We start from the raw sequence: 18,254 nt of genomic DNA, 5'->3' as shown, positions 1-18,254 counted from the left end.
CTAACGTGACTGTTTTTTAAAGTAAATTTTTCTTTTTATGACAGAATTGTTGTTAAAACACAAAGTAGGATCCAGCCCAGCTCTCTCACAGTGGAATTATGATTTGAAATTATCAAGTCATTTTACTTCAGCATCAGATATAGCTTCTTCATTATTTTTTTAAACACCCTAAATCCAACAGCAACTGCTCATAATTATATTTCTTATGTGTCATTTAGAATTTTTCCAGTGATTTCCCTGAAATTCCCAGAGTGGATATTTTTTCTTATGGATCATGTTTATCTGTCTATTTTATCTATCAATTGATTTTTTTTTCCTCTCTCCTTTAAAAACTAGGAAGAAGGTCGTGGCCAAGGTTTCACTGATGGGATATATCAAGGGAAACAGCTATTTCAGTGTGATGAAGATTGTGGGGTATTTGTTGCCTTGGACAAGCTAGAAATCATAGAAGATGACGACAATGGATTGGAAAGTGATTATGCAGGTCCAGTGGACACAATGCAGGTTGAACTTCCCCCTCTGGAAATAAACTCCAGAGTTTCTTTGAAGCTTGGAGAAACTATAGAATCTGGAACAGTCATATTTTGTGATCTTTTGCCGGGAAAAGAAAGCTTAGGCTATTTTGTTGGTGTAGACATGGTAAGAAGCTTTTGGATTATATTATCTTTGTGAATATATCTGTTAGTTTTATGACCACTTTAGGTACAGATTAAACACTTTGAATATTTAAAGTGGACTAATTTGGAATATGTAAAGAAGATGTTCTAATTTGTGTTTGGTAAAGGAATACTGATATGGGACAAGAGTCTAGACATGGACTTACATTTACTCCTTTTTCCAGTTTGAATAAACTGGAATAATGTTTTCAATCTTTAAATTTACTGTGTGATAGCTGACCAATGGACAGAAAAACAAAACACCCAAATTTATTACATGACGTCTTATTTTTCTTTGTTTGAAAACTTTTTTTTTGTAATCAGAGTGTTTTCTTAGTATACAACTCACTCAAAAATATTTTTTTATTGAGGTAAATTATATGTAACATGAAATTTGTCAACACCCAAATTTATTACATGACGTCTTATTTTTCTTTGTTTTGAAAACTTTTTTTTTGTAATCAGAGTGTTTTCTTAGTATACAACTCACTCAAAAATATTTTTTTTATTGAGGTAAATTATATGTAACATGAAATTTGTCATTTCAACCATTTTTAAGTGTACAATTCAGTGACATTAAGTACATTCACTTTATTGTGCAACCGTTACCCCTGTGCATCTCCAGAATGCACATCATCCCAGACTGAAACTCTGTACCCATCAAACAGTAACTCCCCATTACTCACTCCCCTCAGCCACTAGTCTACTGGTAACCAGTATTCTGCTTTCTGTCTCTGTGAATTTGCCTATTCTAGGTACCTCATATAGGTGGAATCATCCAATATTTGTCATTTTGTTTGTGTCACTCATTTTTAGTGTTATCTTACAGTCATATTAGTTAGTAATGGATACATTCCAGTATGGCATGTTGAATGTTACTTGTGGAATTAAGAGAAAGAGAAGAAAAAGGCTGAGAACATTTTCATCATAGATTGAAAATATGAACAAGAATTTGTTAGATATAAAGAAGGAAATTCATACGGAATTATTAAACACTAGAATGAGTTAGGAGAGGATGTGAGTAATAGACTCTTGTACTCAGGATGTTTTTAGTGAGTACTCACATCATTTCAGTGAGTACATTTAGTTTTATCTATTCAAGTATACTTTTTGACAGGGTATGAATGTTCTAGCATAAGTTTCTCTTATCCTGTGCTTGGAAATTCTAGGAAATTCTATTTGATACCCATTAGTTAGACAAACATCACTATGTTGTTCAGACAAACATTTATTGAACCGTGTGAACAGTTAGAGCCAGAGTAAAACATGTGAGTCCCTCAGGATAGCTCACGATAAAGCACATTCTTAAACCATTCTTCTTTATATATTCAGGATTTGTGTAGAGGAGAGATTGTGGGCTTGGGTGGAGGGAAGGTTGGAGAAAGAGGGCCACTCGTCACTGGGGTTGGTTTCCCCCTGCTTCAGGTCATTTGGCTAAATGCTTCAACTTCCCCCTGCTTCAACTTGGCTAAAGCCACTTAGGCCTTCCCCTCCTAAGGTGGCAGTCTAGGGATCATGTTGTTTACTGGGGCGGGCTGCCTAGAGGTTTGCCCCACCAGCCTTTCCCCCTGCCTCTGTCTGTCCTCCAGCTGGCTTGTGCAAGCTTTCACTCCCAACCTCTCTACTACACTCCTGGAAAGGAGAGTTGTGGCAAACGCAATGTTCTTCATCTTGTATTTCCAATGACATTTAGCACGTTGTACACATTGGTGCTCAGGGCAGTTGTCTGACTGTCCATCTCTTAATGTAACTCCGTGAACAGCGCTGGACTAGTTGGTGCAACATTGGAATATAAGATAATTAAATATAAAAATCTCCGTTTTGGAGGGAGTTCTTGCATACGCATAAAATGACAAAAGAACAATTGAAAAATAGACTTTGTATGTACAGAAAGGCATACAGGAGTTCAAATTGAGTATTTAAGAGCCCAGGGAATGTAAAAGAGTGATACGAATAAGTTGGGGTTAATAAGGGGCAGATTTCTGAGTGAAACAATGTATTATTAATAAATCTCCCTATGCAGATGGATGTTACTGTATAGACTAGGATGGTTGTCCAGTCAGGTAGGACAGATACTTTTGATTCCTTGCTCATCTGTTGGTTTACTGTAGTTGATTATTCTTGGATCTCATTTTTCCAAAAACGAAAGCAAAAAACAAATAAAAATAAACAAAAACCTTATTACTGTACCAATTATTCCTGATATATTCTTTTTTTCTTTTAGGAAAAATAGTTAAAATGTACCAATGTAAGATGTTTTGGAGGATCCTTTTCTGGAAAATATGGACTTTCATATTTACGTTTTATTGAGGAGGGTTTTAAAGTTTATTCTGTTACTTAACTTCTAGGATAATCCTATTGGCAACTGGGATGGAAGATTTGATGGAGTACAGCTTTGTAGTTTTGCAAGTGTTGAAAGTACAATTCTTTTACATATCAATGATATCATCCCAGGTATGTTTTCTTTGTGTTTTGTATATTAATAAGGCAGTTTCTAAGATGTTTTGTGAGGATGTAAATATGAGCTTCAAGATGTGTTTTTGGAACTTGACTTTTATATTATGGAATTGTTAAATAGAATATCCTTTCTTACACTCAAATGAAAACAATACTTAAAGATTTTTATTTCCAAAAGTATGTGAGTGTGGGGTGGTGTTTATACATTATCCTTCACTTTTTCATCACCTGTCCATTCTAAGTGGGGGAAAAAAGCCCTTTCTGATAATTAGAAGTGTCAGAAAATGTGATAAACTGCCACCTGTTTGAGTGAAAGGCTTGTTTAAACTAGAAGCCTTTAAGCAGAAGCTGGCCGTTTAATATAATCTAATATGCTGTGGGAGGGTTCTTGATGGATGCCCTGCAAGATCCCTTCCAGTTTTGAGATGGTGTAATTGATCAGGCTTCCTGACTCTGTATTCAGAAACAGATCACTGAACTGTACATCTTAAAAAAAATCATGAGCAACCTTTTATTTTACCTCAAACAAGAGTACCTGTGGACTGCTGTCAACTAATTGATACATTCCTATTGGTAGCGACATCAACAGCACCTTCCCCCTGCTCTTAGTAGAATTCCAGTTATAGGCTAGTCAATTAATAGTATGTTAATCATAAAACTAACAGAGGCAACCAGATGATTCTTGTTGAGCATTATGCAAGTCTGAATAAAATGAATAACATGTCAGAAAACCTGCATTCAGTAGCCACAAATGTACAAATCCTTGAATTAGATGACATCTACTTTTTTACTTTCTTGACAGACTTATAAGGTAGGTCTTAATTATCCCCATCTTGCTGATAAGAAACTGGGGCTCAGGTAGGGCTAAGATTGCCTAGGATCAAGTCGGTGGTGGAGCCAGAATTGGGCTCCAGAGCCGTCTGGTTATCAAGCTCCACTCTTTTCAGTACCTCCTCACCCCACAACCTGTGTGTACTTAGGATGTGAAGAACATAGTTTTCTGCGTAGAAAAACATACTTCTCTGCCTCGCATGTATACTTAGGAATATTGTTTCCATGGAGATGTATTTTGTGTCTAATTCTTTAAAAGCTGAATTTTACTATAGCAAGGATTACAACTGAACAAAATGGTTTTTTTTTTGCTTCCAGTGTTTTTCCATTATTGCACATTTTGACCCAGAACACTTTTCAGTTCCCCACAGGTCATTTCAGGTCCTCAGTTTCTTTTTTTTGTAAAAATGAAGAGGCTAATACTAGATGATCCTTAAGGTGCCTCCTAGCCTGGACTGTTTGCCCTTCCTGTTTTCCTGTTGGCTTGGCAAGTAATAAATGCTTGTTTTGCTGAGTTAGAAAGTGCTTTCTACTTGAGCTTTTAGCTTTACAGCAAGAGTACATTAATTTAGTTGGAGGTATCGGATCACATGATAGGTTTATTTCAATTTTGCTTTGTAAAAGTCTAACATACTTGCTTTTCTTGATTTCTTTAAAATGAGTTTTTAGTTTCTTGCAAATTGGATTCCTAACTATTTCTTTGCTTCTTTTTGGGAACAGGTGGTTCACATTTAGGGGAAAGCATACGTGTGCTTGATATTTTATCTAGTGATGTTTAATTTACCTTTTCATGCTTGTTTATGGAAATAACACAATTTATGATTTTATGTATCAAATACTTTTTAATGTTATAATAAATGCTCATTGTTTAAAAAGGAATTTTATAAAAGGTTGTTCCTTCATTAAAATATTACTAAGCTCTTCCTTAGGTTTCTTTTAGGAGTTGAGGATATATATAGTAGGAAGCAAAATAGATAAAAATTCTTCCCACATGGAGCTTTCATTCTAGTGAGTGGAGACAGACAATAAATAAGTAAAATTTATGGTCAATTAGATGATAATTGATGGAGAATGATGAACAAGGTGAGGGGGAAAGGAGGTGCTGGGTTGGGGGGTGGGATTTTCTATTTTCTGTCATGTGGTCCCAGTGAGCCTCTCTAATGCGGTGACATTTGAGCTCTTGACAGGAAGGAGATTTGCCAGTGAGCCACGTGGATTCTGAGGGAAGGCCTGAGGCTGCAGCTGGCTTGGCCAGTTGGAGGAGTAGCCAGGAGTTCACTGTGGCTGGAGCAGGTCAGGCGAAGGAGTGATAGATAGGACAGGTAGCCGGAGCTGGAACAGGCCAGGGGAAGGGGGCTGGTGTATGGGTTCTTGGCTTCTACTCTGAGGGAGATGGGGAGCTAGAGGTGGGTGTTGAGCAAAGGACAACCTACCCTAATTTACATGTTAAAATGATCACTCTGGCTGTATGTTAGAGGGCAGAAACAGGGAGACCAGGAAGGAGACAGTTGCAGTTATCCGCATGAGAGATGATGATCGCTTGGATTGGGGTGGTATATAATTATGTTGTTTAGTTTAACCTGTTTTTAAACCTAATATAAATAGAATTGTACTGACTGTATTCTCTAATTACTTGCATCATTTACTTAAAATGTATTTTGAGATTCTTTCCTGTGGAGGAGGATATTAATAGTTTACTCACCTTCACTGCTTCATACTGAATTTCGTTGTGTGAATATCTCACGATTTAATAGCCCATTCTAATGTTAATGGACGTTTGGGTTTTGGAGTATTTCCATAATCCACTTCAACACTTGGTACTGATTAAAATTTTTGCCAATCTGATGCCTGAGAAATGGTATCTCAAGGTGTTTTAATTTGTAGTTCCCTGATTAAAAGTAAGGTTGAATAACTTTTCATACATTTATGGAACATTTGTGTTTTCTGTTGAATACCTGCTTTGTGTCTTTGCTCATTTTTCTGTTGAATTGTTTATTGATTCGTGAGTTCTCTATTTAAAAATTTCAATAAATTTTTTTTCAACATTTTATTATGAAATTTTCAAACATACAGAAGAGTTGAAAGAATTTTGTATTGAACATTCCTATTTCTACCACCTAGATTCTACAATTAAAGTTTAATTGTACTTTATCATATATCTATCCATCCCTCTATGCATGCACTAATCCATCTTATTTTTTATGCATTTCAAGGTAAGTTACAGATATCAGTATACTTCCTCCTAAATACTTCAGCATGCATATCAATTAGAGATAAGTACTTAGGTTCTTTTTTCTTTTTGAGATAAAAGACATCTTTCATAAAATGAAATGCACATTGTGTCATTTGAGTTTTGTCTAATTCATATACCCTTGAATGTAGTAACTTTTAAGTTACTAAAATAAGTTTTAATAAGAAATACATTCACATATCTCAAATCAAAATAATAAAAAAGTACAGTAGAGTATCTTGTTTCCGTTCTTATCCCCTCGACTCTGATTGCCCTGTCACTCCATCCCTTGCCTCCCACTAGTAACTTTTTATTAGTTTCTTGTATATCTTTCCAGAGTCTCTTTATACAATATAAATACATATTCTCCCTTCCCTTTTTATGCATAAAGCATAATATTTACACTTTTCTGCACACTGCTTTATTCCCTTAACTTTATATCTTGGAGCTCTTTGTGTATCTGAATAGAGGGGTTCTTCTTGTTTTTTGCAGCATATAGTTTTCTGTTGTATTGTTCCATAATTTATTTAACCAGATTCCTATTGATGGATATTTGGATTGTTTCTAACTTTTTACTATTACAAACAATGCTGCAATAACCTGTACATATATATTTCCCACATGTGCTAGCATATCTACAGGAGAAAGTCCCAGAAGTGGGTTGTTTGATGAAAAGGTGCATGCATTTGTATTGTTCTAGATATTGCTAAATTGCCTTCAGTAGTGGATATAACAATTTATATTCCTACAAGCAGAATGTGAGGGGGACTTTTTTGATAATCTTGCCATGAGAGTATGTTGCTAAATTTTTTTCCCAGTCTCATAGGTGGAAAATATATTTCAGGATAGTTTTAATTTGCATTTCTCTGATGAATGAGGTTGAGCATCTTTTCATACGATTAAGGGCAATTTGTATTTTTCTTTCTGTGAACTGTTTACTCATATCGTATCTGTTGTTTATTTTTTGAATTGGATTATTATTCTTTTTTCTTACCAGTTTCTTCTTTATGTGTTAGGGTGGTAAACGCTTGTGGTATGAGGTGCAAATGTTCCCCACTCCCCAGGCCTCATTTGTCATTAGCTTTTTGTCATTTTTTTGTTGTTAATCTGGTTGTCCTCATATTTTAAAATTGTGGTAAAATATACATAACAAGATTTACATTTTAACCATTTGTAAGTGTACAATTCAGTGGCATAAAGTACATTTACAATGATGTGCAACCATCACCACTATTTCCAGACTTTTTTCATCATCTCATACAGAAACTCTATACCCATTAAGAAGTAACTCCCCATTCTTCCCTTCCCTCAGTCCCTGGTAACTTCTGTTCTCTAGTTTCTGTCTTAAAAATTTGCCTGTTCTGTATACCTCATATAAAAGGAATCCATACAATATTTGTCCTTTGTATATGGCTTATTTCACGTTGTCTTTTGACTTTGCTTTAGGTGTATTTTTGTCATGCAGGACTTTTTTGTTATGTAGTTGAATTTATCAGATTTGTTATTGGCATCTGGGTTTTGAGTTGCTCCAAGGTTTTAAAGGAATTTCTCCATGTTTTCTTCTAGTACTCTTGTGGTACTTCTAGTACTCTTTATTTTTTACAAATATAAATATATCTTTGATCCATTTTTATTTTATGTGGTGTATGATGTGAAATTTGGGTCTAATTTAGTTTCCACGCCCCCTGCCCAGATAGTTACTCAGTTGTCTCAACATCATTTGTTAAAATAAGTCCATCTCAGGGCCGGCCCTGTGGCCTAGTGGTTAAGTTTGGCGCACTCTGCCTGAGCGCCCTGGGTTTGGTTCCCAGGCGTGGACCTACCACTCGTCGGTGGCTGTGCTGTGGTGATGACCCACACACAAAATAGAGGAAGACTGGCACAGATGTTAGCCCTGGAAAAAAAGTCCATCTTTTTCCTACTCTTTTGAGATGCTACTTTCATCATAGTAAATTCCCACGCGTACTTCTGTGTATTTCTGGACTTTCTTTTTTGTCTTATGCTGCAGTACCACATTGTTTTTAATGATTCTTTAGAGTATGTTCTAACATGAGCACTAGTCCTCTCTCATTGCTCCTCTGAATTTCCTGCTGTTCTACGTTGTCTTCTGAAAGGTGAATAGTTTTGCCTTTCACATTTAATCTGTAATCCATCTGGATTTTATTTTGTGTCTGATATGAGGTACGCATACCCAGTTTGATCTGCCATGCTTGCTGTGCATAAATCAAGTTTCAACAAATGTATATATGGATCTCTTTCCGGGCTGTATTCTTTCCCTACACTAAGACCTCTAGGTCTAGGCCTTCATTATCATAGCTCTAGAAGAGGTCTCGATAGTTCTAAGAGTACATTTCCCTTCTTGTTCTTTTTCTTAATGAGTGTCTTGGCTGTTGTTGGCCGTTGACTCTTCATTGTAAATTTAACAATCAGCTTCTCAAATATTATAAGAGTTCCTTTGGGATTTTGATTGGAATTGCAGTTAATCTGTAGAACAACTTGAGGAGAACTGCCATTTCTATTATATTGTAACTTCTAATACATGAAAATTCTATAGCCTTTCATTTATTTAATCTCTTTTTAGTAAAACTTTAATTTTATCCATTTCTTGCCTGTGTTCTGATACATTATAAAGTAAAACATATTTTCTTACAGTTTTTTGATGATACGTAGAAATTGACTTTTTAAAAAAAACAGCTGTATTGAGGTCTAATTCACATACAATATAATTCACTCAAACTGTACGATTCAATGTATTGTAGTATATTTACAGATATGTGCAATCATCATTATAGTCAATTGTAGAACATTTTCTTCTCCTCAAAAAGAAACTGTACCTTTTAGCTGTCACTCCACTATCCCTTCATCCTCCTTAGTCCTAGGCAACCATTAATCTACTGTCGACTGAGGAAAACATCACTACAATTCAAACAGCAGGTATTTATTTGGGCAATTAGAATTGCAATTTGGGAGACACAGAGTCAGGCAGAAACCCACAGGGTGCTCTGAGGAAGACAAAGGCGGCAAAGGTTTATAAAGGCAAGGAGAGATACATCACACAGGGTGTTTTGCTGAATTTGTGATTGGTGCCGGCAGCAACTGTGACTTCTTGGCCACACGTGATTGGTTGCTAAGGCCATCTCTAAGGCAGAGGTTCTTATCATGAGGGTAGGCATATTTCTTGAGAGAAGGTCAAGCTGGCAGCAGTAAAACACAGTTTCAAAGTTGCATTTCATCTGGATAGAGATGTACATAAGCACCACTTCCTTAATGGCCTCCCAGCTCCATTTTAGAAGCCTTGGCAGGTGTTACTGCATTTTGTCATCGCTGTCCACACTACTTTCTATCTCTGTATGTTTGCCTATTCTGGACATTTCATATAAATAGAATCATATAATATGTGGTCTTTTGTGACTGGCTTCTTTCACTTAGCATAATATTTTCAAGGTTCATACATGTTATAGCATGTGTCAGTACGTCATTCCTTTTTATGCCTGAATAATATTCCCTTGTATGAATATATCAGTTTGTTTATCTATTCATCTGTTGATGGACGCTTGGGTTCTTTCCATCTTTTGGCTGTAATGTATAATGCTGCTACAGACATTCATGTACAAACTTTTGTGTGGATGTATGTTTTCATCTCTGCTAGGTATATATCTAGGAATGGAATTGTTGGGTCATATGGTAGATTCTATGTTTAATCATTTGTGGAACTACCAGACTGTTTTCCAAAACTGCTTTACATTCCCACCAGCAGTGTACGAGGGTTCTGATTTCTTCACATCCTGTCAACACTTGTTATTATCTGACTTTGATTGTAGCCATCTTAGTGGATGTGAAGTGATATCTCAGTTGACTTTTTTTGTGTGCTTTTTGTTATAAACAAAGTCTTTTATTCACAATTTGTGTGTAGATTACTTTTTAAGTAACTAATCATCATTTGCAAATACTAACAGTTTTGCCTCTTCCTTCTAATTTTTTTATCTTTTATTTTAAAATATGGTTTAAAATATGGTTTCTTATCTAGCTGCCCTAGCTAGAACTTCTAAATATAGTATTGAATACAAGAGGTGATCACAAGCATGTTGGTCTTGCTCCTGATCTTAAAGGGAATGCTTTCAGCATTTCACTAGTAAGTATGATGTTGTCATAGGATTTTATTGTTGTAGCTGTCATTTATCAGATGAGAGAAGTTACCTACTGTTTCCCATTTTCCAAGAGTTTTATCGTGAATGGATATTGAATTTACCAAACATTTTTCTTCATCTATTGAGATAATCCTATGTTTATTTTCTTTCAATCTTCTAATTTTCTAATATTAAATCAACCTTACATTCCTCATATAAATCCAACTTCATCATGATTCATAGGTTGCTTGGTCTGGTTTGCTAATTTTTGCATGTTAAAAAGTTTCTTTTTTGTGAGGAAGATTAGCCCTGCGCTAACATCTGCCAATGCTCCTCTTTTTACTGAGGAATATTGGCCCTGGGCTAACATCCATGCCCATCTTCCTCTACTTTATATGGGACGCCGCCACATCATGGCTTGACAAGCGGTGCGTTGGTGTGCGCCCGGGATCCGAACCTGCGAACCCTTGGGCTGCCGAAGCAGAGTGCACACACTTAACTGCTACACCACCAGCTGGCCTCCTAAAAGGTTTTTTTTGTTGTTGTTGTTGTTGAGTCTTAGGAGTTGTCTATATACTCTAATTAATATTAATCCCTTATCAGATATATGATTTGCAAATATTTTCTCCCATTCTGTGGGTTGCCTTTTTTTAATAGTACTCTCTTATAATCCTTTTTATTTCTGTGGAATTTATTTCTGTGTCTGCACTTTTCATTTCTGATTTCGGTAATTTGAGTATTCTTTCTTTTTACTTCGTCCATCTAGCTAAAGTTTTGTCAATTTTGTTGATCCTTTCAAAGATCCAACTTTTAGTTTCATTGATTTTCTCTATTGTTTATCTATTCTGTATTTCATTTATCTCTACTCTAAGTTTATTATTTCCTTCCTTCTGCTAGCTTTGGGTTTACTTTGTTCTTTTTCTAGTGCTTTAAGTTGTAAAGTTTGGTTGTTGATTTGCAATCTTTCTTGTTTTTTAATGTAAATGTTTATAGCTATAAATTTCCCTCTTAATACTGCTTTTGCTGTATCCCCTAAGTTTTGGTATGCTGTGTTTCTGTTATCATTCATGTCTAAGTATTTTTAATTTCCCTGTGATTTCTTCTTTGATTATTGGTTGTTTAAGAGTGTGTTGTTTAATTTCCACAAATTTTTGAATTTTCCAGTTTTACTTCTGTTATTGATTTATAATTTCATCCCATTGTGGTCAGAGAAGATACTTGGTATGATATCTCTCTTTTAAATCTATTGAGACTTAATTTGTGGCCTACTGTATGGTCTGTCCTAGAAAATTTCCCATATGCGCTTGAGGAGAATGTGTATACTGTTATTGGGCGGAGTGTTCTGTATGTGTCTGTTAGATCTAGTTGGTTTATTGTGTCATTCAAGACCTCTATTTCTTTACTGATCTCCTGTTTGCTTGTTCTATCCATTATTGAGAGTGGGGTATTGAAGTTGCCAACTATTATTATAGAACTATTTCTCCCTTCAATTCTGTTTGTTTTTGCTTCATATATTTTGCTGATCTGTTGTTAGGTATGTAAATGTTTATAATTGTTATATATTCTTGCTGCATTGAACCTTTTATTAACATATACTGTCCTTATTTGTCTCTTGTAACCTTTTTTTAATTTAAAGTCTATTTTGTCTGATATTAATATAGCCACCCCTGTTCTCTTTTGTTTACTGTTTGCATAGAATATCTATTTCCATCCTTCCACTTTCAATCTCATTGTGTTTTTGGATCTAAAATGAGTCTCTTGTAGACAGCGTGTAGTTGGATCATGTGTTTTTATCCATCTGCCAGTCTCTTGTCTTTTAATTGGAAAGTTTAATCCATTTACATTTAAAGTAATTACTGGTCAGGAGGGACTTATTTCTGTCATTTTGCTATTTGTTTTCTATATGCCTCATGGCTTTTTTGTGCCTCATTTCCTGTGTTACTGTCTTCTTTTCTGTTTAGTTGATTTTTTGTTGTGAAACATTTAAATTTCTTTCTCATTTCCTTTTGTGTATATTCTGTAGCTGTTGTCTTTACCATAGGATTACATTTAACACACTAAAGTTTTAATACTCTAGTTTGAATTTATACCAGCTTAACTTAAATGACACACAAAAACTGCACCTGTACAGCTCCATCCCCACGTCTTTCAGTTGTTGATGTCACAGAGTTACATCTTTATACATTGTACGTCCGAAAACAAACTAGTAAGTATTATAAATGCATTAGTCTCTTCAATCATGTAGAAAACAAACTGTGGAGGTGCAAACCAAAGTTATAATAACACTGGCTTTTAGACTAATTGTTTTATTACAATGTATGTCTCTTAAATCATGTAAAAAACAAAAAGTGTTACAAACCATTATTACAATGCTAGCTTTTATAATTGCCAGTGTACTTACCTTTATTGAGATGTTTCTTTCATCATATGGCTTCAGGTTGCTGCCTAGTGTCCTTTCATTTCACCCTGGAGGACTCACTTGAGCATTTCTTGCAGGGCAAGTCTAGTAGAAACAAACTCCCTTAGTTTTCATTTGTCTGGGAATATCTTAATTTCTCAGTTTTGAAGGACAGTTTTGCCAGATGTGGGATTCTTTGTTCACAGTTTCTTTTTTTGCACCTTGAATATATCGGCCCACTGCCTTTGGCCTCCAAAGTTTCTGATGACAAATCTGCTAGTGTTCTTATTGAGAATCCTTGTATGTGATGAGTCGCTTCTCTCTTTGGCTTTGGCTTTTGAAAGTTTAATTATGTGTTTGGTGGCAGATCTCTTTCAATTCATCTTACTTGGAGTTTGTTGAGCTTCTTGGATATTTATATTCATGTCTTTCCTCAAATTTGGGAATTTTTCAGCCATTATTTCTTCAAATATTCTCTCTGCCCCTTTCTCGCTCTCTCTCCTTCTGGAATTCCCACAATGTGTATGTTGGTCTGCTTCATGGTATCCCACAGGTCCCTTAGGCTCTGTTCACTTTTCTTCAATCTTTTTTCCTTCCGTTCCTCAGACTTGCTAATTTCTATTGTCCTGTCTTCAAGTTTGCCAGTTCTGTCTTCTGCATGCTCAAATCTGCCATCAAATCTCTAGTGAATTTTTTCATTTCAGTTTATTGTAATTTTCAGCTGCAGAATTTTTTTTTGGTTTCTTTTTAGGTTTTCTATCCCTTTATTGATATTTTCATTTTGTGCATACTTCATTTTCTTAATTTTCTCCACATTATCCCCTCGTCTTTGAGCATCTTTAAGACAGTTGTTTAAAAGCTTTGTCTAGTAGATCTGCTGTCAGTTCTTTTTCAGGGAAAGATTCTGTTGATTTATTTTTTTCCTTTGAATGGACCATACTTTCTATTTCTTTATATGTCTTGTGTTCTTTTGCTGAAAATTGGAATTTGGATTTAATAATGCGGTAACTCTGGAAATCAGATTCTCCCCTTTCCCCAGGGTTTGCTGTTTTTTGTTATTGTTTTTGGTTTTTTCTTTTTTTGATTGTTGTTGACTGTCTCTGTACCAAGGATCAGCCTGAGGTGTAAATTTAAGGTCTCTTCAGGTCTTTTCTGAGTCTGTGCCTTTCCCCGGGCATGTGCAGTCACTTTCTAATTTTCTCTCTATATACTATTCCTTTTGAATGTTCTAGTCTTTAATGTCTAGCTTCCAAAAGAGGAAACAGAAAATTGAAAGAGGGTATAAATAGGGTGCCAACCCTTTAAATCCCCTGGAAGTCACTTAGCCAGGGGGGCTTGTGGCAATGGTGGGAGGCACGACAACAGTAGCCCCTGTCTCTTTGTCCATACTCCTGTGATCAGAAGCAGCAAACAGTGATCACCGCACCCTAATAGTTATTGGGCAGGGTTCTCTTTGTCGGCTCTGGCTCCCACAAGCTCTGTGCAAGCTGCTTCAGGAACACATGCACAGCTGCCTGCCCCAGGGCTGGGGGTGGGGGATGGGTAGCTGCTACTGTGCTAAGAGCTGAAATTGACCAGAATTAATGCAATTTACCATTTAAACCTTCCTCTGGAACTTGCAAGCCTTCAAACATAGTTGTATCAGACAGATACTGCTGGTGCAATTGTTGTCCAGGTGGGGAGACAGATTCCTGGTGCTTCCTACTCTGCCATCTTCCCCGAATCCTGTCCTATCTGTGTTTTGAGTGCCTTTTGTAAGTTTTATTGTTTAAATTAAGAATTTTTTTTCCAGCTTTATTGAGATGTAGTTGACACATAACATTGTATAAGTTTAAGGTGTACAATGTGTTGATTTGATACATTTATAAATTGAAAAATTATTGCCGCCATAGTATTAGCTACCACCTCCATCCCATCACATAGTTACCGTTTCTTTTTTGTAGTGAGAACTCTGAAGATCTGTTCTCTTAGTAACATTCAGGTATATTACACAGTATTATTAGCTATAAACACCATGTTATACATTAGATCCCCAAACTTATTAATCTTATAACTGGAAGTTTGTACCTTTGAGCAATATCTCCCCTTTTCCCCCACTGCCCATTTCCTGGTAACCACCACTCTACTCTATGTTTCTCTGAGTTTTTCCTTTTTAGATTCCATATGTAAGTGATATCATACAGTATTCATCTTTTTCTGTTTGACTTATTTCACTTAGCATAATGCCATCAAGGTCCATGTAAGTTGTTGCAAGTGGCAGCATTTCCTTCTTTCTCATGGCTGAATAATATTCCATTATATATATATATATATACCATATCTTCTTTATCCATTCATCCATTAATGGACACTTATATTGTTTCCATATCTTGGCTGTTGTGAGTAATGCTGAAAGAAACATGGGAGCACAGTATTTTGTTTTCATTTTCTTTGGATATGTACCCAGAAGTGGGATTGCTGGATCATATGGTAGTTCTATTTTTAATTTTTTTAGGAACCTCCATACTGTTTTCCATAGCGACTGCACCAATTTACATTCCTACTGACAGTGCACAAGGGTCCCTTTTATGCACACCCTCACCAACAGTTATCATCTCTTGTTTTTTTGATGACAGCCATTCTAACTGGTGTGAGGTGATATCTCATTGTGGTTTTGATTTACATTTCCCTGATGATTATTGATATTGAGCACCTTTTCATGTGCCTGTTGGCCGTTTGTATGTCTTCTTTGGAAAACTGTTCAGTTCCTCTGCTCATTTTTTTATCGAATTGTTAGTTTTTTTTGCTGTTGAGTTGTATGAATTCTTTATATATTTTGGATAATAACCCCTTATCAGTTATATGATTTGCAAATATTTTCTCCCATTCTGTAGGTTGCATTTTCATTTTATTGATGGTTTCCTTTGCTCTGCAGAAGCTATTTAGTTTGATGTAGTCTCACTTGTTTATTTTTGCTTTGGTTGCTTGTGCTTTTGCTGTCATATTTAAGAAATTGCTGCTGAGACCAATGTTAAGGAGCTTTTCCCCTATGTTTTCTTCTAGGAGTTTTACAGTTTCAGGCCTTAAATTTAAGTCTTTAATCCATTTCGAGTTCGTTTTTGTGAGTGGTGTAAGATAGGGCTCCAATTTCATTCTTTTGCATGGGGTTATCCAGTTTTTCCAGCACCATTTGTTGAAGTGACTATCCTTTCCCCATTGAGTATTCTTGGCTCCCTTGTCAAATATTAGTTGACCGTATATACGGGGGTTTATTTCTGGGCTGTCAAATCTGTTTCATTAGTCTGTATGTTTTGATCACTGTAGCTTTGTAGTATAGTTGGAAATCAGAAAGTGTGATGCCTTTGGCTTTGTTGTTCTTTCTCAGGATTGCTGTGGCTATTTGGGGTCTTTTGTGGAAGTTTTACTTTTTTAATGAATTTTTCCATTTAATCTTTATTTTCAAAGTTTTTGGTGTACATTCCTACCTTAGAGTTACTGCTGGTTCAGTTCCGGATCACCTCAGTAAAGCAAATACTGCAATAAAGCGAGTCACATGAATTGTTTGGTTTCCCAGTGCATATAAAAAGTTATGTTTACACTCTACTGTAGTCTGTTCAGTGTGCGATACAGCATTATGTCTAAAAAACAATGTACATAGCTTAATTAAAAAATACTTTAATGCTGAAAAAGACTAACCATCATCTGAGCCTTCAGTGAGTCATAATCTTTTTGCTAGTGGAGGAACTTTCCTCGATGTTGATGGCTGCTGAGTGAGCAGGGTGGTGGGTGCTGGGGGCTGTGGCAATTTCTTAAAATAGGACAATGGTGAAGTGTGCCTCGTCAATTGACTCATCCTTTCGTGAACGATTTCTCTGTAGTGTGTGATGCTGTTTGATAGCATTTTACCCACAGTAGAACGTCTTTCAAAATGGGAGTCAATCCTCTCAAACCCTGCCGCTGCTTTATCAACTGAGTTATGTCATATTCTAAATCCTTAGTTGTCATTTCAACAACCTTCACAGCATCTTCAGCAGGAGTAGATTCCATCTCAAGAAACCGCTTTCTTTGCTCATCCATGAGAAGCAACTCCTCATCCATTAAAGTTTTGTCATGAGATTGCAGCGATTCAGTCACATCTTCAGGCTCCATGTTTAAGTCTAGTTCTCTTGCTCTTTCCACCACATCTGCAGTTACTTCCTCCTCTGAAATCTTGAACCTCTCAAAGTCATCCATGAGGGCTGGAATCAACTTCTTCCAAACTCCTGTTAATATTGATATTTTCACCTCTTCTCCTGAATCACAAATGTTCTTAGTGCATCTAGAATGGTGAATCCTGCCAGAAGGTTTTCAATTTACTTTACCACAAACCTTCAATTTGTAAAAAACACAGTATCTGTGAAGTGCAATAAAACGAGATATGCCTATACCATTGTTCATAAAATCCTCTTGTTTTCTGTTCAATCTCTGTAGCATCTGCAGTTGTGTCCCTGTTTTCATCCAAAAACTTGTGCCCTTCTGTTTTCTTCAACAATCTTCAAAGTGAGAAATAGGTTTCTTACTTTCATTTATTCATAAAACTATCTTTCGGCTTTCTTAATCCTTTCTAGGTATATTTTTTTCTATTTTAATAATTTATCTTTTAAAATTATTTTTTCCTTTGACTTTTTGTGGATTTATTCTTTCTTTTTCTAACTCCTTAAGTTTGAGAGCTTAGCATATTTTCAGTCTTTTTTCTAGTATAAAGCATCTAAGGCTATAGATTCTCTTTATGTACCCACATACACAATATGTGATATGTATTTATCATGTTATCATTAAATTTGAAGTATTTTATAATTTATTTCATAATTTTTTTTGTGTGTAACCCATGAGCTATTTTAAAATGTGCTTTTAAATTTTCAGGCATCTGTTTTTTTATTTTTGTCATTATTAATTTTCAGTTCAATTGCAGTAAGGTCAGAGAATATGACACCAATCCTTCGACATTTGTTGAAGCTAGCTGTACAACCTAGTACATGATCAGTTTTCAGAATAATCTGTGTATACTTGAAGAGAATGTGTTTTCTCCACTTGTAGTTGCATGCATTGAATGCATATTTTATATGTCCCTTAGGTCAAGGTAATTTATTATGCTATTCCAATTTTATGTATCATTATTGAGTTTTTAATTGCTACATCTATCAGTTACTGAACAAGGTATGGTGAAACTTCTCAATATGATGATGGATTTGTTAACTTTTTCTTAATTCTGTGTTTGCTTTAATTTTGAAATTGCTGTTTGCTGCATACAAGTGTAGAATTTTTAGGTAGCTAGAGTTTGGACTTCTTATATTTTCCAGGTGATTTGAACTGTTTATCATTATGTAAGGACCATCTCCATCTCTAGTAATTCTTTTGCCTTGAATTCTGTTTTGTATAATATATATAGGTTTTCTTTTGGCTAGTATTTTCCAGGTATTTCTCTTTGTCATCGTTTATGTTTTAGGTATGTCTCTTAAAACAGCGTATAGTTGGTATTCTTTCTTAATCTAGTTTATCAGTTTTTGTATTTTAACTGAAAATTTTAATCTATTAAT

General features: G+C 35.5%; 1 protein-coding gene across 6 annotated transcripts in view; it reads left to right on the top strand.

Annotated features, from left to right (window-relative positions):
• The window catches only part of CYLD (CYLD lysine 63 deubiquitinase), a 75,320-nt gene that overhangs the window by 8,063 nt on the left and 49,003 nt on the right, over nucleotides 1-18,254 (top strand). For all 6 annotated transcript variants that reach the window (XM_087420271.1, XM_087420273.1, XM_087420274.1 and 3 more), the window contains 2 exons: nucleotides 337-639; nucleotides 3,005-3,110. In XM_087420271.1, the coding sequence (XP_087276397.1) occupies nucleotides 337-639; nucleotides 3,005-3,110 (409 nt within the window). The remainder of the gene's footprint in view (nucleotides 1-336; nucleotides 640-3,004; nucleotides 3,111-18,254) is intronic.

The sequence above is a fragment of the Ceratotherium simum genome, chromosome 30 (genome assembly GCF_057802395.1).
Source record: "Ceratotherium simum simum isolate JZ-2026a chromosome 30, ASM5780239v1, whole genome shotgun sequence".
NCBI lineage: Eukaryota > Metazoa > Chordata > Mammalia > Perissodactyla > Rhinocerotidae > Ceratotherium > Ceratotherium simum.
This window is presented reverse-complemented; position numbering and strand designations above follow the sequence as displayed.